This window comes from Drosophila elegans, unplaced genomic scaffold (genome assembly GCF_018152505.1).
Source record: "Drosophila elegans isolate 14027-0461.03 unplaced genomic scaffold, ASM1815250v1 contig_149, whole genome shotgun sequence".
Classification (NCBI taxonomy): domain Eukaryota; kingdom Metazoa; phylum Arthropoda; class Insecta; order Diptera; family Drosophilidae; genus Drosophila; species Drosophila elegans.
The window spans coordinates 17190952-17214905 of record NW_024545513.1 but is presented as its reverse complement, the minus strand read 5'-3'; the positions used below and the strand labels follow the sequence as shown (position 1 = coordinate 17214905).

At 35.0% G+C, this 23954-nt stretch overlaps 1 protein-coding gene across 4 annotated transcripts in view; it reads left to right on the top strand.

Annotated features, from left to right (window-relative positions):
• Positions 1-268: 268 nt before the first annotated feature.
• The window catches only part of LOC108144112 (serine-rich adhesin for platelets), a 44484-nt gene continuing 20798 nt past the window's right edge, over positions 269-23954 (top strand). For 3 of the 4 annotated variants that reach the window (XM_017268764.2, XM_017268772.2, XM_017268758.2), the window contains exons 1-5: positions 269-450; positions 1519-1635; positions 19077-19900; positions 21952-22269; positions 23287-23870. In XM_017268764.2, the coding sequence (XP_017124253.1) occupies positions 19562-19900; positions 21952-22269; positions 23287-23870 (1241 nt within the window). In that variant the 5' untranslated portion in view covers positions 269-450; positions 1519-1635; positions 19077-19561. Of the gene's footprint in view, positions 451-1008; positions 1636-19076; positions 19901-21951; positions 22270-23286; positions 23871-23954 lie in introns of those variants that run through there. The other variant, XM_041710803.1, reaches the window with a different exon arrangement.

The following is a 23954-nucleotide window of genomic DNA, read 5'->3' as shown; positions in this document are numbered from 1 at the left end:
ACAAATTCAATTTTCCCGCCAACAAAATGCATAAAATGTTGTCAAATGTATTTAATCCCAGAGAATTATAAATTAATATATGTGTTGTTTAAAATGTTAACGTAACTGTTGAATTGATATATTCCGTTAGTTCTGAAATTTTTCTTTTTAGTTAGAGATGGAAAAACACTTGAAGTGCCTTGTCAAACATCGATACTTAGAATTTTCGAAAACATCGATCACCACAATGATATTATCGATTTTATATCGATATTGCATCGAAGTTATCCCACCTCTACACACACCTCTACGAAAAACATCGGACGAAAATCGAGTGAAAAGCGGAGAGCGAGTAAAACAATAAAAAGAGAGTAAAAACACACAATTAATTAAATATAATTTGCCCAAAAATACAAAACAGTGTGTGCGCGCGCGATCCCCCAATTATGAATTAAAATTAATTAAGGAAACGTAAGTGCAGGCGACAACAAAAACACAAGTGTGGCGTGAATTTTTTTTCGTGTGAAAAGGAAAAGGCGAAAAGTGTAATAAAAAAAGTGAAAAGCCAGAGATAAAGGAACAGGCAAACAACAAAATATGAAACGAAGAAAGGTCAAAGAAGATAAATAAATATTAGCAAACATTATGTTATTTGCTAGTGGCAAAAATATATTTTATTATGTTTGCCGCCGCCGACGACGCCAAAAACAACAACAACAATAAAGAAAGCAACAGTCGGAAGAAGAAGAAACATAAGCGGCAACAACAACAAAAGAAAATGCAAATGCAACGTGCAAGCAATTGACATTTTTACTATCTTTATGTTTTTTTGCACCAGATAGCATAATTAAATGTGTCGCGTTGTTGTTTTTTCTCTGCTCTCTTTTTTCGCACGCTGCAACCTTAAAGAAGAAGAAGAAGAGCAGAGCAATTACGAAAGGAAAGAAAAGAAATTAAAAAAGAAAAGAAAAGAAGCTGCGTGCGTGTGTATGTGTGTGACCGCGCCACATGAGGAAATACCAAAAAAAAAAAAACAAAAAAAAAGTAAAACAAAAAATTGAACCCAAAAAAATAATCCACAAGGAAAACATAAAAACACAGCGGAGGTCACCATATTAGCATCATGTTTATTTAATAAACTAATATGATTCTGCAGATTTTTTATATGAGGGAATTTAATATTTGTTTACAATCGGCTATTTAACTCGTACAATAAATATACGTCAACTGAGAATGTTTAATTGCTTAGATTGTTTGTGTAACAATATAAGAAATGTTTGTTATTACTACAATCGTAATTTTCAATATATTTGTGTTACAGTTGAAAAACAACAAATCTGTGCTATTTTTCTGGTCGGAGCTGTAATATTTTTTGCCTGCCACTGACTCATGTTCCATTGATAAGAGGAAGAAATACGGGGATAGAGGGGAAAAAAACTAGAAGAACAAATTAGGAAAAGGATTGCGGAATGTCCTAAAATAAACAAACAATAAATCGCCTTATCAGTTCAATACATTTTTGTTTATGTTTTTCTCTAGCTGCAAATATCAAACGATAACATAAATATACAAAAAGAAGCCAAGAGGAAATCAACAAGCAACACGAATTTGAAAAAACCCTGGAAAAATCAAGAAGATAATCATTCTACATATTTGGTAAGTTCCATATCCGATGTGCTTAGTTTCTAAAAACAGTAAAACAATTGAAGATTTTACCTCTTCTTTGCGCACTCTCTTCATCACTCTCTTCTTTTTGTTTCCCAACTTCGACTTTTTCTTTTTCCACTGTACGCAAGCAGCGAAAGTTGTCTTCCTGCTTTTTTTTTTATTTATTTTTCCTTACTCCATTTTTTTCTTTAATTGGGTCTCTTTTTGAATTATCCTCTTCTCTTTAAGGAGAATTCATCAGATTCTGCAAGACTTTGCAAAGAAGGTATAGTAAGGAAAAAAACAGTTTTACATTCAAAAACTTTAGAAAACGTTTGGATTTTCTGAATATAATTTTTAAAATATTGCAAGGTGTTTTTTCAATTTTACAACTTCAGAATCTCCTATGAATACCTTGATAAAAACGTAATCTTATTATTTACTTTAATTTGAGGTAAAAATATAAGTATAATTTAAATTTTATTGATTTAGTTAAACAATTTCCAGATGATTTCTGAATAATACTGAATGAAGTTGATTACTACACATTAAGCAATTGCAACAAAAGTTTCAATAGGGCTATTAAAATTATTGGTAAATAGAGACCACCCAAAAATTACAAGACAATTTTCGTGAAAAGCCTGTAATTGGCATTCGATACTCAAAATAGCCTTTGCTTGATTCGTTGCATTTTCCCAGCAATTTTCGCAATAAAATTAACTGATTATTTTCAATAAATTTTACCATTAGCCTTACATTTTTACCTTTTAATTTCGTTGACATTGCCCTGAACTTGAGGACAATAAGCAAATAAAAAAAACCAAACACACGCACAACTGCTGCAAATGGTAAAAGTCAATAGATAATTACGTATAATGAGCAAAGAATTACGTTGCCCAATTGGCAATTATTGCAACAATAGTTAAATCCATTACGTGTTTTTTCTTCCCCCCTTATACTGGCTAATAATAACGGGCATTTCGAACTCGGTCCGAATCACGAATTGTAAGAAAATTCAACTTTATTCGCCGGACTTCGGTTACTGTTACTGTTATTACCACTCCATGGGTTAATGTTTTTTTGTATTTTGTTTTTTTCTTTTTGTCTTGGTCAACACGCAAGAAGCAAAAGTAACACAAGAAAACCAGAGGGGAAGAGAAATAAAAACAGCAACAAACTGAAATTACATAAAACCTTGAAGCTACACTCGAAGAAATGGTTATAGTTAAAGCTCAACTAGTGGTTTGTACTGTAAAAAGTTTCCGCTTTCAATAAATAAACTGTTAAATATTTTTCAAACTTTTCAAATGCATAAAAAATAATTTGGGTTAAGCCTAGGTCATAAAAAAACGTAGAAGAATTGTATTTTGTCTCCATTAAAATAAAAAATAATACAATAATTTTATTTAACATGTATTCATATAATGTTTTAATTAGGTATGTACTTTCGATGTAAATAACGTTTTACAAAATTTCCAAATTCTCTTCATGCAGCTTTTACTGTCAATTTAATAACGAAAGACGAATCGAAAGGATTTTCTTCGTCTTGTAGTCTTTTTTTCTATTTCCTCGAGTTACCTTCCCCTCAATATCCTGTACAATTCGAAATAGCTATTTGTCGCAGTGTGCAGAAGGGGTTGGGGGCCTGGGAACCGCTGTCTTCACCTTCTGCTTTAAGCCTGATGGAAGCGGTCCGAGCACGAGCCGCCTTAACCCAACGTGGGGCAAACGAACTCCAACTCAAAAGTCCGAACCAAGCCGCTTGATTAACCTTCTTTTTTATTACAATATTTTCGTTGACTCTTTTTCGTGTGCTTATTGCTTTTGTTTTGGTCGTGGTTTCAAGGCGGCCACACTCGGGATGGGAAATTAAATGCACTGCAATTACTGCACCCAAAAAAATAAAATAAAATAAAATAAAGAGAATAAATGTCGGGGGCTAGATAGGATCTTGATATTGGGGGCTAAAGTGAAGAGAACAGAGTTCAAGGGAGTAGAGTCGAGATGTGGTTACAGCTGAATGAGCATGGGCTTCACTTTACTAGTACAGTGAGTACCAATAAAAAATCTCGTTTTTAATTAGACGAAGTTTATCATTAGAATTCTTTATGCATAGTACAAAATAAATTAAAGCAATTATCTATAAACTAAATACTTTCAAAACATAATCCATAATCCATTGAAAAGATAAAAATATTTCTTAAAAATTGTTTTAACTGACTTTAAAAGTCCTTGTTAGTTAAAAATAAAATGCAAATGATCATATTCTTCAATGATTTTAAATGGTTTAATTTGGTTAGATATGTGATTCATAGTAAAATAGATTTAAATACGCAGAAAATCAAGTTTTTATCTCTGTGGGGGCATATAAACAAATCATTAAGTTTCTATCGTGTTATGCATTTTTATTCAAATGTTGTTCAACGTATTTTCAATGCAATTCTCTATTTTGCAACACCCCATGAGCCATACACTTCGTTTTTATTTATTTACTTATTATATCGTTGTCTTTTTTTTTGCAATCTATTACTCATTTGTTGTTGTTGTTGGGTCGTCGGTTAATTAAGCTCAAACATTTGTCAACAGCTTGTCGTTGTTCTTTTTGTTGCTTTGTTAGGCTTTGTTGTAAGTCGCGTGAAAATTACAACGTTATACAATTTAAATACTAGAATAAAGCTCTTGTTATTGTTGCCGTGCTTGTTGTTGCATGACAAGAAAGCACCGGGGAAAATGTGGAGATGACATAACCTCAAGCATAATACTAATATTAGACAGTTGCGATCATTATAATAGAAATTTAGGGCTTACAACATATTCTAGACCTTAATATATTTCAACCTTTAAAAGTCTGGGGAACTTCTCACACCCAGTGCTTAAAATCAATGTTTTTATTTGGATTTGCCGGTTATGCAAATACAACGCTATCATTGCAAACATTTTTTTTTTGCCCTACTTCAGATATGTTTTTACTGGGAAAAAGAATGCCAAGGTCGTAATAATAAGCATTATTCACTGTCTTCGGGCTTTTTGGCTCTTGTTCTTCTCTTTTCGCGATAACAGAAGAGTAAGTCAGTTTCTAATGAAATGACAAAAACTTTGCGACGTGAAAATGCGGCAGAAAAAAAAGGTACACAAGAAAAATAACAAGTGCGACGGAAGGCAATCGAATTGGGTAGAGTAAAACGAGTTACCACCTAGTACCACCCTCTTTTCTTCAAGAACCGGAAATGGGGCCAACAAGAACAACTCGCCAAGAGTTACACAAAAATATTTAACATATTTCGCTCTTGTTGATTTTTGCGCTGTTTCTTAACGCTTTTTATCGGTTGTCAAGCCACATTGCATTCCATACCTATAAATATTTATGGGTGGGCTACAGTTACAGCTGTAAGTTAGAGGTTTAATAACTGATTTATTGAAATTATTGTACTCAATATATGTTCATCGTTATTAAATAAAATACAAAATAAAAATACTCTGTGGTTTTGACTATTTTCTTTCTAATATTTATACTAAACAAAACCAGTTTTTCTAATTCTCAGAAATATTATCCCCTGGTGCTTTATATAGTTCGTAGAAAATATATACATAGCTGACATTTTTTTCAAATCTTTTGTACAAATAGTTTCAATTGACCTAAAAAAAAGAATTCCCTAGAATATATTGTATTATCCTCTAGGGCTTTATGAAATTCTGGAGACGTGACTTAACACAACCTAATTGTAGCATTGCATTGATCTACTATTTGTCGCCCTCGGAATCGCTTAATATTAATATTGACCGACAAATGGGAAGTGCAAACAAATTGAAATCGTCGTCGTTGGCGCAATTGTCTACCTTATCGTTGCCGCCTGGCCGAAAGCAAACAAATGCCAATTGCAAAAACAGACGGGGACTACTCTTGAAAAATGAATTGAGCAAGCAAATTGCAGGGGAAACGAGAATTCGAATGGGTATGGAAATGGAAATGAAAATGGGAAAGGGAATGCGAATGCGAATGCGAGTGCGAATTAGAATGGGGAATGGGGCGCCACTTTGATTGGGATTTTGGGATTGGGTTGTTTACCAACTTGTGTCGAGTGAATCGGACTGTTTTCAGGTGGCTACCAGACGAAAGGGTGTCCTAGTGATTGGGCTTTGTCCACCTTGTGATTACATTTCACTCCCCAAAGCCAAAGGCCGGAAGAGTCGGAAAGGAAATGCAGCAGGAAACAGTCAGTCAGCCAACTGACACTGAATCACTGAAAGAAATAGGTAATCTTGCTTTGTTAAATACGACAGATTCCCAATGAAAATCAAGTATTAAACAAAATAAACTTTTTAACAGATTTGCAAAATAAAAATAAAATTACAAATGAGTTTAAAGTGAATTCCCAAGTGATATAAATGAAGTATTTAAATAAATTTGCCAATAAATTAACAAATAAATAAACTTACAATAAAACAAATAAACACATTTTTTTTTAAATAGAATTTTTTAAGATTTCCTTATAGAAAGTAAATCTATGAATATTTGTGTATAATTGCCACTTGTTTTTTTTTATGAACGTGCAGACGGAATCCAGATTCATCTCAGGTTCAGACTCATCAACGTCGCCATTATCAACTCGAGCGTTGTGATTATCCTGATGATTGTGGCCCTGCTGCCGCTGTCATTTTATCTCTGGCCTCTGTTTTGGGTGGTTCGGGTTGCTGATGGGAGGGGGTGGGGGAGGGAGGGGATTTGGGTGGTTGCCCGGCTACTGTAGTATGGATGGTGGGTGGTGGGTGCCTTCGACACGTGCGACAAGCGCTAAGTGGGCGGCTATGCGCTATCTTTCGGCCCGCCAGCCGTTTCCTCTTATCATAAAACAAAGGCGGGAGCACGGGGAAAAAACAACAGCAGTGTATAAGCTTTCATGAGAAAAACTTGGGGAATACTCTTTCATTTTGTATCCTAATAGATTTCTAAAAATGTATACAAATTTATTTTAATGCTTTAAATAATACATTTTTCTTCTTTTCTTAATCGAATAAATGCTTAATTGATAAAAATTCTAAAATATTACGGAATTTCGTTGATCTTTTGATTTTGGGGATTTGTTTATGTCTTTTCTTGCATGTATATTTTGTCTCTGCTACAAGAAATAAAACTGCTTTTTTTTTTGGTATTAGGATGCCAATATCCTAAAAAACTGTTTTAAAAAATGGGTAACAAAACTTGTAATAAAACAAATAAAATCCAATTATTAAAGGGTATAAAAACAAAAACAAAAAGATGTACAACACTCAGACAAACTGAACAAACAAATATCGTGAAAACAGTGAGCGAAACAGGGGAGGAGATGGGGAACGGAGTGTGAAGTAGCATTGGGAGATAGCGGAGAACAAGCGAACGAAAATGCGTTGGAGGACAGCACTTGACTACAACAACTAAAGCCACAAAAACAACTAAGGAGTGCAGTGTAAAAAAACGAATTAACCAACATTCTAAAATACAGAGTTACGCTACTAAAATCGCAGAGAATCGTATTGAAAAATGAGTTCCATCCATCAATTCAGTGCCATTAAAAACATTTTAAGTTGTCGGTTCTATTGGGCACTAACTTGTTTGTTGTGCACCTTTTTCAAGCTTAAAAGTTAATACGTGAGAATATATTAATGTCGTCGTCTACGTCTACGTTAATTTTTTACTCGCCTTTTCGCTCAGTGTATGCTTAGCGGCGACAGTAGCCGTCTCTGTTAACTGTTACTGTTAATGTTCACCGGTGACAACGAGCGACAGTAGCAACAACAAAAGGCGGTAAGCACAGCTGCAGGGCAGTAAAATATCGATCGGCATTGTCAAGAGCAGCAGGCTGAGCGTCGGGAAATGCGGAGAAAATTCGGTGAAAAGGGGGTGCTACTTCGTACGGCTGACATTCAAATTAGAGGGCGGAAAAGGGGGAGAAGCTCCGCCCAAGGAATCGAGCCTAGGCATTCCAGCGAGTGAATGAAAATGAAAAAGCGAAAGGAATTATGAATGAAAGGAACAGCTAAATGTGTATGTTTAATGTTTCGTTAAAAATTGTTAATATAGTTTTAATAATGTTGACATACTAATTTGGTAAATTAAATACTAGTTTGGTAAATTAAATGGTTAAGCAGTTAAAGTTTAATCATTTAATGTCAATAACATCATAAAACATAAAAATGGAAGTATCTTTAATAACCATATATTAATATGATTACTTAATAAAATTTTAAATTATATATTCGTTAAGAAATTAAGAGCAATCACTTAGAAGCTCTAAAGTTAAAACAAGAACATTTCAATTGAGTCATTTAAATTCTTTCCAATTTTTCCACCTCATTCAATAGTCTTAATTTGATTGCAGCCAAGTAGATTGGATTCATTCTGCGAGGATTGCATCTCACAGATAACTTGATTTCCTTCCACTTTCCCCCTTCCCTTTTCCTCAGATGCCCCTTTGAAATGCACAGGAAATTGCGTTTAAATGAATCAATAGATAAAAGCTTTTGCCGATTGCATTCGCGTCTAATGCAATGATGAAGGGGAAATCCCTCGTGCACATAGCCAAATTGGGTTGAACATACCAAAACCATTGTTGCAATCTAATCAAAAGGAAATCTTATCAAATTTCATTGAAGAACGTATCACATTGTAACCATACCTTAAGGTTTTTGGCTTAAGGAAATCCTTATCATTAAGACTTCGCGTTTTTATTTGCAACATATGATTTCTATGAAAAAAAACGGCTTGTAATTAAATCGTAAATTATTTCTCTGAGTGTAAAATTGAACTTGGTTTGGTGGAAGAGAGACGGTGAATTGGTAAGAAAGAGAGAGGGAACATCTCTTTATGTGCAATTTCCGTTCCTTCTTCAGGGCTTTTTGCTCTGCTCCTCTCTCTCTCTCTCTCTCTTTCTCTCTGTGTTCTTCCTTTCTCTGCCTGTCCCTCTTCTCTATTTTCGCAATGTAACGACTTTTGCGGAGGATGCGACAGATAACAATAACAGCAACAACAACAATGACAATTCAAGGGAGCCTTGAAGTTGCAGCTCCTGCTTCTTCTTGGCCGTCTTTATGTATCTTTACGTAAACACCTAAAAAAAATAGGAGCCAGTAATATATTTATTATTTTACTCAGCAAAAACGAAACAAAAGGATTTGAATTTTGAAATGTTTACAAGTTATAAACATATAACTTCATTTTATTATTATTGCTATTGGAATTTATCTTTTTAATAGTATTTTAGAACAAATATTAACAACCTTGAAATATTTGAACTTTTAGTCCTATTTTATTTTGTTATATTTAATCACATAATTTAAGAGGATTTTTGCTTCCATATTAATAATCTCTTATCAAATGTGACTATTGTTTTCTGTGTAGCTGTGAGTTGGCAGTGACTTGATTTCAAAGCTAAACCTGAAGCCGGTTTGCGATGCTTTTTGCGGCCTGTTTTGTGGCCTGGTCCTTGAACCGTCTCCCTCCCTCTCTGCCCCTCGGCTTCTCCCCGATTTTCTTTCTCATTTTTTTTTTTGGGTCTTCCCCTTGTGTAACAACAATAAAAACAACAAAAAAAAGAGAGAAAGGGCTAAAAAGCCAAGAAGACAGTGAAAGCCCGCTTCAAAATATCTAGAATTTTTCAGGGAAAATAGTAAAAATTAAAATTATCTATTGAACCGCTTAACAATAAAAAATATAAATAAATAACCGCTTAAAAAAAATATATATATTTAAATGACGCCTATCCTTAAAATTTACAAATGTTTATGCTTAGTATTCATTGCATTATTTTTTTTTAATAATTTAAACAGTACGCACCTGGACTTAAAAAGATAATTCTCTGAGATAGCATCATTGATTTTTTTTCTCGCCCCATGTATTTGCAAATTGCATTGAACTGCGCCCAAGCAAATGCAAGTGAAAGAGACAACTGCCAAGGAAAGAGAGAGTAAGAATTTGCATGCAATTTATTGAATGCCCCGCAGCTTTTTCCTTCACATCTGAAACTGTACCAAAATAAACATTAAAAAACAAAATAAATATAATAAAGGGAAGGGAATGGGTGGCTCCTGTTCATTGCCTTATGGTTAACCTGAAATTGCACTTACAAAAATTATATTAAATTAAATTAATTAATAAGATTCAAGTTCTTTAAATCATATTTTAAAACTCAAAATTGTTATAATAAATATATGCACTGCTCTTATTTTGATAAATAATTATAACATTTTTAGAGTTTTTTTTTTTCAATGTTAAGATGACATGGTAGCTCTTCCTTTGTAGCTCTGCATAAATCCTTAGGATTATGCATATGGTTGCAACCCTCGAGCGACACATATGCAACCCTCTTCCTGTTTACCCCCCAACCACAGTATCAGCCGTCTTTTACCCCCCTTAAGCCATGCTTTTACCCCCCTTGGCCGTGCCCCCCGCCTGTGAATTGCATTTTGAATACTCATTATGGAGGTTTTCAGTTCGGGGACTCCCATTTCCCTTTTGCATGCGTGAAATGAGCAGGGCAGAGACGACCCCCTCGGGGGTGTAACCAACCCTTGATCCACAAAAAATAAAAAAAAAACAAGAAAAGCAAGAAAACACTAGAACTCAAACCTAAAAGTCCAATTCGAACTTTGTGCGCCACCCTTTGTTGCTTTTCATTCATAAATGGATTTTAAAGTGGATGCAATCTGGTCCTGAAAGTGGGTGGTTCCAGGGGGTGGTTCTGGGGACGGGGCGCGAGTTCGGGGACCGTTGCTATTATTAACATGAGTATGCACTTGGAGCCTTCATTATGAAATTAAATATATACGCCACCCCCGCTCACAAAGCATGTTTGTTTTCCTGCGAAGAAAGAAGTGAAAGATTTTTATTGTATACCCGTGTAGTAAATAACAAAAACTGGTAACAAAATGGCATAACTAAACAACTTTTCTAAATGATACTAAGATATCGATTTATTAAACGTATCTCCTTTTAAACTCCACCAATCCAAAAATGCAACTCTTAAGATAATTGGATAAAAACCAAATCCAATCAGGTTGATTAGCAAAATCATCCCCGAAACAACACCCTACCGACGATCCCCTTTGAATCGAACACTTTTCGGATTACTACATCGGTCAGAAATAATCCTTGGAGAGTCACTGAAAACCATCCATCAAGTTGTCAAACCAGGCAGAAGATGAATGGAAGCCAGTTAAGGGATTACTTTCGGGATTCGTAACTGATATGATAAGTGGGGCGGATAAGTTGAAGGTTTATGTGACCGATTCGCAAGTGATCTGATAATAATACTTGTGATACACCAGCTGAGCTGCAGATTGGTTTAATATTTACAAAACTTTAAAAGGAAATGCGATGAAACTATTAATTTGGAATATTCAATTTAATTCTAAGCAAAACATAAATAATTATTTATAATTTTACCTTTAAAAAACATTTAAGTTTGTATCTTTGTAGTTATAAAACGGTTCTATATGTTGATAGTTTTTCTCCACCATTCATTCTTAACAGTTTTATTCGTTTTATTTTTTTTAGGCAGGCAAAACTTCAAGTCATGCTTTAATCCATTAAGTGGAAATCTTTAATCTCAAGTTTAGCCTGCTCCTCCCCCTCCAAACTTTTAGCCCTCACCAAGGTTTCAGTTCAGGGCCTAAAACTTCACACAAATAAAATTGAAAAGCGAAATAACGGAAAAACATCGAAACTCCTCCCCTCTAATTGAGTTTTGTGATGCACCGAAAAATGACTTTGCAATTTACTACATAACTAACTTTCGGTAATTTAGTTTTGTGTCGGTTTTCCACAATTCAAGTTTGAAACTTTGTAGAAGAGATACAGAGGCTGAACGATATGATTTACATGGTGGGGGGGATTTGCTATTGCGCCATGCTAATGGTCACGTAACAAATAACAATTTTCAATTAAAAATCCAAATCAAAACCAACGAACTTTGGGAGACACCAAAAAAAAAAAAAAGAGAAAACAGGCATCAAAATAATACAATCCAGTGGAGAATATTCTCCATTAAATGAAGTCAGTGCAAAGATCTTGTGTCTGCGATAATTCGACATTTAGGTTCACTTCCAATTGAACTCAAGGAATTCATGTCAATGAGCAACATAAAAAAAGCCATACAAAAACCATAACAACAATGTGAAGTATTTTCTCCACTCACGTTTTGGTTATTTTGTTATACTCTTAAAGAAAGTATTGTTATTGGTCGGCCAATGCTGAAAAAAAAATAAATATACATACAATTTATATATTTTTATAAAATGTGTTTAGGAAATTTGCTTATTATAATATTGTACAATAAACCAAAGTTACAAATAAATTTATAAGAGTAATTGTTGTAACAATATAAAATGGCATTATAAGTTGTATTTAGCGTTTCTGGTTGTTAGGTAAGAAAAATTGGTAATATATAACCATGATTGATTTGGTTAGCCTTGATTCATATTAAAATCAACGTTTTTTTTATAAATCTCTTTATCTCTCAGCAAGTCTGTCTGTTTTCCTTTTTTTTTCGACATGTTTTCTCTGTTTTGCTTGGCGAGTTCTCAAATAAATTGGTCAAAGGCCTGAATAATTGCAAATTAAATGCTGGCAAAGAGGGGGCAATTGCAAAGGGGAAATTGCAATTGTGGGGCAGGTCGTTTGCATAGTCCCCTTTAATTTTAAATTTTTCCCCATTTCTTTCCGTCGTTGCCAAGGGTCGACCCATTAGCTCTGCCCCCACCATTTGCCTCACATGCCATCAGATCCCAATGTTAGTTCTTATATCAGCTACGCGCGCGTACAATATCGTTTTCTGTTTTATATTTTTTTGTTTACTCTAGAACTGTTGGGTTTGTTTATTCTTTCTGAGGCCGTTTGTTTTGTGCGTTTCTGTTGTTTTTATATATATTTTCACTCTTTGGATTTTGCTTATTCTGGTTTCTATAAAGTTTTCATACGAAAACGAATGGGTATCGAAGAAAGTTGTGTTCGGGGGTGTAATGGGAATTGAACATTTAAACATTTAATTAAGTATTTTTTTTATAGTCACGATCAAATAACACTTACCTTATGGGACCTATAGTATTTTTCAATGACACAATCTCGTGACAAAAATCTGTGGGTTTATTCAAATGTTTACGTCATTGAATACTCATGGGAAGACGACAATGTTTACACGAATTTATTCGCTTAAATTACATTTGTCAAAGAGCCAGAAAAGAAAGATCTACACGAACGATCATTAATCATACTCGAAGAATTCAGATAATGATTGAAAACGGAATATATACGTGTGGCTTAAATAAACAATAATAAGCAAATACATATATGCATGTAAAATCTTTGAGTTTAATTAATCATTAAAATCTATATTAAGATATTTTCGACTGCTTGTAATGTAATATAACGAAATTGGTCAGATAACTGCGGAATGTTTTAAGAAACCATATTTAGTTGAAACCAGTTGTTTTAGTACAAGGTTAGAGCTTTAACCCTCAGTTGCCTTTATTAAAACCCACTTGATTCTTCCACTTGGACCACATTTTTTAAAATACAGTTGATGTTAGTTTGTTATGTTATTTAGCTTGCACTATTATTGTACCACTATAATTTGAAATGTATTCCGTTTAGTCTGGTAAATTGCCTTGAACTAACTTTTTTGTTTTGCTGCGCTTCATATATTTGCTTGATTATTTTGTGTGAAATTTTTTAAGGCACGTCTGTTTGTCTTTCACCAATTGACAAGTGGGAAGTGTTCTTGAATTTTTTTTACTAGCCAAGCGGGATTGTGTTGTTTCCAGCCTGATGTTCTCATTCAGTTCTTTTTTTTTTGGCGGTAAACCATTTAATGATGATATAATACAAGCCAACTAAAGCACCCAAAACACGCATACACAGGCACGCTGGGAAATTGCGAAGAAAAGAAGAAGCTTAGCACGCAAGCAATGTTCTCCACATTTTTTTCTCCCCCAAAAAATGTTCTTTTCTCATCTCACATAACAAAAAAAAAAAAAACAAAATAATAAAAATAAAGAAGAAAAAGGTCGCTGAATGAGGTCAAGGTAGCACTTGCTCCCTCTCTCTTTCTGACCTGTATTTCGTTCTCTTTCTTCTGTGTATTTTCCATCTCGTTTGGGGGAAAAGGAAGAAGAAGAAGAAGACTAAGCACAAGATGAAGAAAATGTTTCCATTTTCCACTTCATTTATTGATTTGCCCGTCAGTTGTCAGAAATTAGATTATTAAGGCGTTCGCTCCGCTCAGCTGGACCAACAATTTTCCCGCCACTCCCCCTGCTGTTCATTGCCCACCGCCCATGTGCCGCCCCCCGCTGGCGGAAGGAAAAGCTGGTAAAAAAGAAAGACATAAAACACATAACACAAACAAACAAACAAACGACGCTGCAAGAACATTAAATAAACAATTCGAAAATAAACGTAACAACAAAATACAACAAAATTAAGTATCAAAAATAGTCGACATTATAGACGAGAGTATTACCGTATAAGAGTGGATTGAAAATTATAAATACCTTATCCAAAACATTCAATTTATATCGTTTTATGTCAGCTCGTATTACTTCTAAAGGATTATTTATGAGAGTAAATACTTTTTTTTTTACAAATATATTATTAATTTTAAGGCAGTATAATATGATGAATACCAACAAAATAACAGATATAATAACTTTCTAACAAACTAACCTAGGTTGGTACCGAAATACATACGGAATGAATCCTGAGATTCAATATTTGAAAAATCCCAAAAGTGCAATAGCCCAAACAGCTTGATTTTCGAAATTTCACACGGTATATAAAATGGAAATTGAAATTGTGAGTGACGCCAGGCCAAGACACATGAATGCTTGGGTACATTGCCTTTTCGGTGTGTATTTGTGGGTTGTTTCGCCTTCTTTCTGGTTTTCGTATAAGTGTTTGGCTATACCGATTCCGATTCCGATTCCAATTCCGAATCGGCGGCGGCGACACTTGGCAACAAGTTGAATGGCTTGCCCAGCACCCCAAAGGGGCTCTAACCCCCTGATAACGAGGGGACAGATCAATATATGGACAGGTAGAGGTATAGAGGTATAGCTATATAGCTATATAGCCATGACTATACGACTATATGAGTGGGGTGTGCATAATACACGGGCAATGCGATGCGATGTGATGTTTGTCGAATCCCCGATCGCATCGGCAATCGGTCTTTGATGTGCGTCTGCCACAATATTTTTCATATTCTCCGACCCGACTTTCTCATGTTTCCCGGGCTTGTTTTTTGATGGATTCCGATCGGATTTGTGGGGCGGGAGGTGTGAACACGCCGCCGGAGATAACCTTTGATATGATGGCGAGCGAATGTGTGTGATTCAATTGGGTTAGGTCGGCGTTTCAATGGGTTACAGATCGTGCAATATAACATATAAGATTTCTACAACTCCTAACATGGCTGAAACATTAGCAGGCTATTTTATTTAACGCCTATCTTGAGATCCTCACTCAATGTCAAAATACAATATACAGTTATGGGTTTCTATTACTTAAAGACTAAAGTAAAACTAGAAAACGTGTTTATAAGGTTTCCATATTTGATATTATACACCAATTGAAATGCCAATAACCCCAACCCCCAACAAGTCAAAGTTATCGTATTTCTCTAAATTCTAAAGCGCTTAAAATTACAGAAGCTTGACATTATTTTTTTTTTAGAAACATATTTAACATAGGTTAGACACATCAAATCTTTTTATAAACTGACACATTTCGGACTAAAAATGCTGTTTCATTTATAAGCCATTATACTAGATTTTTAAAGGGTTGATATCTGCTCCGATCGCCGTCAGCAATCTGATCGACTGATTCCCAGATATATATACAACTATATGTATATATGTGCCTAGTATATAGATCCAGCATATGAATGATTTATCGCTGATATCGCTGTTTGTTTGCATTGTACTTTTGTTTCGCTCTCGTGTCAGCTTTATTTACAGACACACACATATATCGCTGTTTTTTATCGACTTCCATTCCGCGAAATTGATAGACAAAGAAATAAAAATGGAGTCAATACGTATTGTCGTATTTATCTATAATTTCTTTTTGTTTTTTGTTTAATGGAAAGCGAGAAAAAAGCGAAGAAGTTTTATACATGTAATTGCACGTAATTGGATGCCCCCGCGTGTGTCTTTCTCTGTTTTTGCTTCGTTTTTTGTTTATCGATTCCAAGTTGGGCATACGACCCAGCTATTTATCGGTTATCATATATACACATATACACATATATCATTTGTCTCTCTATATATTTTTTCTGCTTCTATCTGTGGACAGATATGAAATGGGATTGGCCATCGCCCTAAAAATTGTGATGGCAGGTGAACACTATAAACAAAAATAGAGATAATTAAACAAGAGATAATGGTAGTCTTAATTGTTATTGTATTGATTTTATAATATCTTAACTGTGTAATTTAAAATAAAAATAGTTGGAACTATGTTGGCCAGTTGCAGAGGTAACAATCCTTGATTAAAAAAAATAAAACTACCCTATGAATCAAGAACAATATATCATAGATATGAAAACAAACCGTACTAAAAATATAAATTCTTTGTAATTCCTAAAAAATTCTTTTAGGTATGGTTTGTTTTCCGTTTATTTATTTATTGCGCGGCTTAGTTTCTAATTCATGATAAAGTCAACTTATTTGTTTATACAATTGTTTCGTATATGTAATAAATCTATGCTTGAGTTATACAGAAACAAAATACTTGCACCCAACTTATCTGGATTTCTGGGAATTATTTAAGGTTTTAATTAATGAATGAAAATCTTAAGTAAGACCAGCAAATTGTTTGTCTCAGTTGCTTTAAAAAAAGCTCGAAAAAGAGAACTTGTAAACAGAGTTAGGAAAGTCAATAATACATGTTCAGTATTTTTAAGCGAAAACAAATTAAGCAAATTAATTAAGTTGAAGGCGGCAGGCTAATTAAGAATGCTAGAAAATAAAGAAAATGTTCACCTTTTTTGTATAAATTTTTAATTTGCTTTAATTAATTAAGTTGGAGGCAGGCTAATTAAAAATGCTAGAAAATAAAGAAACTTTTCACCCTTCTTTGTATAAATCTTTTTCCGCTACCCGATACGAAATAAAAGAATAAAATATCAGAATAAAAATGATGATATCACGACAAAGAAAAAATACGCCTCTGTTGCCAGCTTTTTATTGACTATACTTAACAGTTTTGTTGCTGCCTTTTACTTGGCTTCGTGTGATAACAATTAACTTGATTGTTTTGCACTACAAGCGGCCGAGAATCGAAATCGAATGTAACACAAAAAAATACGAGTAAACTACAGTGAAACGAAGAAGATAAAAAACCAATATCGTATCGTGGCAAGTAAAATAATAAAAAAACATCAAGATTAAAGACAGAACATGCGTGTAATGAGCCAAGCAGCGGTAAAAGTATTAAAACGTTGTTGAACAACGTCAAGAAAAAAAGAACAAGCCACAGAATTACATCAATCAAAGTTAAGTTTTTTTTTTTTGGGGGCGGTCACCAGTCGATAAAAAAAAATAAAACAATCAGAAAAGCGAAGCAAGATGATTGGAAATAAATAAAAGTTAAGCTGATGGAATGTTATCAACAAGCACTTCACAAATGTTAAATATATTCTGTCTTAAATGAAGTACTAAACGCCTGCTATAGAAATTCAGACAAATTTTCCACTGCGCAACCATCAGTTATTTATAGTAAAAAAATTATCTTTATGTTTTACCTATCGCCTAGCCTTCACTTGGACTATCGGTAAGACTGCTGATAAGTTGATATAGGTCGTTATATGATGTTTTTCAATATAAATGACTGACTGGCCAAGGTCTGACAGTAGCTAAACAGAGAGTTTAACAATCATTCAATTCAGTTTGTTATTTTCTACAATTTGCCATCAAAATTGAACACATTTTCAGTAATCTTTGGCCGAATCGGTTTATCTCTGTGTCTATATCGCCTTGAGTGACTTGACACACTTCAATTACCCCCGCTTTTGCGAAAAGAAACCACTTTGACAATGCAATTACAATGGATTAATTAAAAAGGCAACTAGTATCTGAACAATCTGTTTATGTCTGTCTATCTGTTTTCGTGTAATTACATGTGTTTTGGCTCAAATTATTATGGCGGCTGTTGTTGTTGCTTTATTAATGTTGTTTAATTACGTTCAATAAGATACAAGGTTCGCAAACAATCAAAAAAAAGTAATCACAATAAAAAATATACACATATATTGCAAATCATAAGGTCTATTAAATCCTTTGACTATTCAGGGATATATTCTTTAGGGTCTTTGATCTTTGACCTTATCGCTTGGGTAATTAAACGCAACTCCACGGGTTTCCATTTGGATTTCAGTTTTTTTTTTGTTCACAAAACAATAACCAAATCACAGGGGGCAGCCCCATTCGAACTCTTTGAATTCACAATTAATTAGGAAGTTGAATTCGAAAGATGAAATTATAATAGAATTAAATAATTGCATTAGGGCAGAACAGCTTTGTAGTAATTAAATAAGATTAAAAACGGGGTTATCAAAAATTGTTCAACATATTCTCTCATATATAATAATTAAACAACGCAGTTTACTTGCCACATAATTACTTATTTAGTGTCTTTAGTTAGCCTACTATTCTTAAACTTAGGAATTCTTAACGAACAGTAACTTTTATTGATTGCCCCACCTTCAATGTAATAACTTTTTAAACAAACAAAAAAGCCAAGTAAAGTTAAACAAAATAAAAAGGTGCATTAACCCCTCTTGAAAGGGGTTTTTCATTTTTTTTAATACCTTTCTTAGTTTTAGTTCACCCGGAGTGTTTTAGTTTTATTTTTGAAGAAAGAGAGGTAATAAACGGCATTATATCATCACCGTAGTGTTGATTATTATGATCGGCCCAAAGTCATCGCATATGTCCAAGTACAGTTAGTAAAGTGCTTTTTACTACTGCCATTCAAACTGAAAAAAAACAAAGGCTTCACGACACAAAAAGCGAGAAAAAACAAAACAAAAACATTTTTCGGCTTTAATTACAATGCATAAAAAATACAGTAAAAACCCGAAAACAGATTTAACTATATAGCGTTTGTGTGTTGGACATTGACCGTCAAATGAGAAGTCTGAAAAGTGTAACACGCCTCGTCGCATTTTAACTTTTCTCTATTTATCCCCAAACCTAAAACAATGGGATTGAAATTGAGCCACTGCCAAGAATATTTAATGGTGTAAACTACATTTAATTAAAAGGTGATTTCTGGGGAAAAAATACTGTCTTTTTTCACAAATAAAGTAAGCAAAACATTTGCCTAATTACCATTAATGGGAAATTAATAATTGTGTGTCGTCTGATATTAAATTAATTCCTTATATTCAATAAATATAAATGTTTTTCTTCTTTTTCAGATGATATACCTTTAAGTATCAATTAATCCAGAAAAAGCAGTAGCAGTACTATGGTAATATCGGTCGGAACGATGGGCCTTGTGCCGCAGCTACATCGAAAGTTTGCAACATATCGCAGGCTGTAAAGAAATAAAATTGCAACGCGAAATTGCAGATAGACCCAAGGATACAATCGATATATATATTGAAGAGGAAAACCCGGGGTGAAGCACCACCCCCGCCCACCGCCACACAAATGAGGGTGCCACCAACAGGTTGACCACCTTATAAACAAAACAAAACAAACAAAATAACGTAGTAATAAAAAAAAACCAACCGCACGACAAATAGAAAAGGCAATAACAACAGAAACCACCAAGCCACTAAGCCAGCCATCAAAAGAGATAGAAAAAAAAACAAAAAAAAAAAGGCGAAATACGAAAAGTAAAAACCCCTGATAACCCCCTCAAAAACCGCCTGGAAAACCACTAGAAGCCCGCTACAAAATGTTACAAAACTCGAACGCCGCTGCCGCAGCGCATTCGGCAGCTCAGGCGGCCTCGGCGGTGGCGACTCCGGCAGCGGCGGCGGCAGCAGCGGCATCGGCGGCAGCGGCTGCCGCGGCGGCAGCAGCAGCAGCAGCGGCGGCCAACAACGCGGCACTGGCGGCCTCCTCCATCCAGCCCAAGCTCATCGTCATCCGACGGCGGCCGAACCAGGGATTCGGTTTCACGCTGCGCCACTTTATCGCCTATCCGCCGGAAGATGACCAGGCATCGGCAACGGGATCTGGATCGGCGGCAGCAGCGACGACGGCGGCATCGACATCGGCCGGCTGGCCACAGGTGAGCAGGGATGATGGTCTAAAGCAGAGTTGTCTCAATTCCATCTTAAAAACCATTTTATATCAGGCCTCACATTAATATATATAGTTTAATGCTTGTTCGATCTTATCGGCGACGGATATTGATATAAACAAAATTATACCACACGGATGGGGTTATAGAAATAGATACTTAGTGAATCACTATAGATACTGGATAGATAATACATCATGGTGGCTACAGGATACGATTTAAGGATGAAAGTTAAAGGATAGTGAATACCGTAGGCCACAAAGAGCAGAGGCAATGAGAAAAAAAATGTACAGAGCAAAAAGATAATTAAATTTTTAAAAAGATAAAGATTAAATTTCTTAATAATTTCCGCAAGTTTACTATTGTTAAACCCCAACACTACAAATTTTCTAAAATTTTACTATATTTATTTTTAATACATATTTTTTACAATTAAATTCCTATCCTCGTATTTTATATTTGTTTTTTTTTTTTATTTATTAAATAACACCTTTATAATAATATTTTTCAGTTTATATTTTTGTCTGCAAATTAAGATTTGTAAGTTTTAAGAGTGTTCATTATTTTCAAATGTTTTACTGTGCATATGGGAGTTAATTGATCGCAAAGGAAGTGCAAGTGAGAGAGCGAGAGTGTCTAGGTGAGTAGGAGGAAAAGGGAGAGCAGCGCATGCGCGCCGGTCAAGTAATTTTTGAAGTCAAGCAATTAGTCATCGGGCTCTCTCTTTCTCCTGCTTTTCCTCTTATTCTCTCTCTGCCTCTCTGCTGAGCCGCTGCCTCAGTCGACGTCGTCGTCGGCGTTTGGCGTTACGTGAGCGCTGCGCACGCGCGACTTATTCAAATTGCCGCTTTTGCTTTTTCTGCTTTCTTTTTACTTTTCATTTGTGCGACGATGATATCCTACACAAAAAGTTCACTAGTATTTTTCTAGGGCTTAAAAGAAGTTAATTGTGAATTTTTAAAATTTATGAACTCTTGCAAAAAATATTAAATCAAACACCCTTTAAATAAATAAAAAAATCCTTTAAAACTTAAAAATATAATGTTATTAAATCAAATATTTTAAAGTTAAAAAAAATGTATAATTCAAAATTGTATAATGTATAAAAAGTATAAATGTCATAAAACATCAATAGGACCACCATGCGTATGAATAATATATGACCGGTTAAGAACACTGCGTATGAGTGTTTAAAATGTGTACTTGTATTATGTAAGGGTATTGAAATGTCTGTAGAACCTCCCTTCTCTTTATTTTTTGTTTGTATTTTTTTTTGCACTAATTTGCGTTTTGCTCACTTCACTTTTTTGTGCCCGTTTTATTTTTGTTGATATTACAACCTCCGCTCGCCGCTCTCACTCTCGCGCACTCTCTTTCCGCTCTCTCCTTGTCGCTCGCACGGCGACTTAATCCAATCTACACTCTCCTCGCAAATGTTGTTGCTTCACGACCAACAGTCGCGTTCAGTCTAAAAGCACTAGTAGTGGAATTTTCATCTATCAGACTTTGATAATTTCTAAAATTATGTAAACTACTTAAATATTTCGAAAATAATTGTCACCAAATTAAAAATAATAAACATGTTAATGTAGTTTATTTGTGTTCAATTTAAGGTGAATTTTTGCTTTTAAATACATTAAATCCTTTCGTTTATTAAAAAAATTTACTTTTTAATATATACACCGAATTTAAGGATACGTCATTGCATACAAAACATTATCTTAATGATAATCAACAATAATATAACAAAAACCTTAGGCTTTTTCAAGATATTTTTAGAAATTGGAATTTAAAGTAAAGTATTATATGCACATACATATATTGTTTTTAGAGTGGGCTAACTGATATGTTCACATCAAATTTTATTAATGGTCTATAAATTTAAAAAAAAAATCATATTTGTCTTATATAAACTACCAATAAAAGTTATTAGATATAACTATAATATAGTTTTTTCGAGGAAGCCACTTAATCTGCTCACCACAAGCGTACATCTGACTAACTATTTTTTTTTTGTTTCGGCTTCGTTTGGTGTGTAGGAAGCCTCCAGTATGGCCGGCAGCAGCAGCGGCAGCAGCAGCAGCGTCGGCGTCGCCGGGATCACCGGTTTGGAGCCAACGTCGCCGACGTCGCTGCCGCCGTACCAAGTGAAAGCGATGGAGACCATTTTCATCAAAGAGGTGCAGGCGAACGGACCGGCCCACTACGCCAACCTGCAGACGGGCGACCGCGTGCTGATGGTCAACAACCAGCCGATCGCTGGCATCGCCTACAGCACCATCGTCTCGATGATCAAGCAGACGCCGGCGGTCCTCACGCTGCACGTGGTGCCCAAGGAGTGCGATGTCCTGCAGATGGTAAGCTCATTCCAGGATGTTTTCCATATGCATACACGCTGATGCTCAGCCCAAGTTCCCTTTGCAAGAGCTCACTGATCATCCGAGTTTTTTGGGGTTTCTTTTGACCTTTCATAGCGCAAAGGTGCCAACTTAACATACATATAACAGAGGTGTCAGTTCATAAACCAAAAAAGTAAAAAGTTTTCATAAAGAGATGAGTGTCTCCCAAAAAACGACTTCAGCTCTAAAGACTTTCAAAGAGTGTTTCAGATCTCTTAAATCTTCACATACTTTCAAGTAAAATAATTCGTCGGTATCTCGAATTTAAATGTTTTTAAAGTGAAGTGCTAATTTGGACACGAATTGCCTTAAAAATATATTTAAAATACGTGCAAGTGAATCAAATTAGAAATTATTGTGTGACTCACATATTACTGCGAAATCTATTAAATACTTTATTGTTGAATTAATTTTAAATATAACACATTTGATTTAATAAACATAAATTTAAACATTTTTAAACATTGGAAATTATTTTGTATCAGCTGTTAATATGATATTAACACCTTTTTCATGCTAAATTGCAATTGATCTTTTATTTATCGCATGCAGAAAGGCGGCGGCAATGTTATTGTTATTTCACAAAAGATAAACAAAAAGTAAACCGCTTTGTTAAGCAGTTAATTTTTAAACAAATTTGGCAATTAACGATAAACAAAAGATAGCTTTCTGTGAAATCAACACATTTTCCCTTAGCCAGTGATTAATAGAAGTGATTGATGGTCGATTTATAAACAATAGTAAAGGTTTAAGTTAATTATTAGTTAATTAAGGCTTGAAGAAAGTATTTTAATAAGGTTATTTATGCTGATATTTTTGATAATTGCTTAAATTTAAATTAAAGCTATATTAGCTTTTAGATTATAAAGTGAGAACGTAACTATAAATACTTTACATCCACTGTTAAAATTGTATTGTTATGTTATCATCTCTAACTTGTTTTTCCTTGTTTTATTTATTTTTTTTTTTTTGCAGCACTATACGAGCATTGCCCACACACCAGAGTCGAATCGCCTGACCATGTCGACGCACTCGCCCTCGCTGCTGGCCAATGGCTCCCACAAGACCACATTTCCAGCAGCAACAGCAGCAGCAGTTGCAGCGCCACCGCAGCAACATCAGCAGCAACATCAGCAGCAACAGTTGATCTCATATCCCGCTGTTGCAGCCGTGACCACATCATCGCCGTCAGGATCGCCGCACTCGCATTCGCACTCGCATTCACAATCGCAATCGCACTCGCATCCCAACAACTCCCATCATGCGCCATCCCTGCACGGAGGCAGTCGATCGGGCAGCATCACCAGCACGGCTAGCGCAGGCATCACCATCCTGAGTCACCAGTTCTACCCACAACAACAGCAGCAGCAGCTACAGCAGCAGCAGCAGCAGCAACAGCAGCAACATCGTCATCCGGCGCTGACTGGCGGCAGCAGCAGCATCGATTTCGGGGACATGGCACATGGACTGCGGCAACATCATCAGCAGCAGCAGCAACAGCAGCAGCAACAGCAGCAACATCTTTACCAGCAGCAGCAACATCATCATCAGTTCATGCGGTAAGTCAACAAAATAAATGAGCTCACCTTGGCGAACGGACGGCCAACGGCAAACGCCAATTGACGTCACACACGATAGCAATT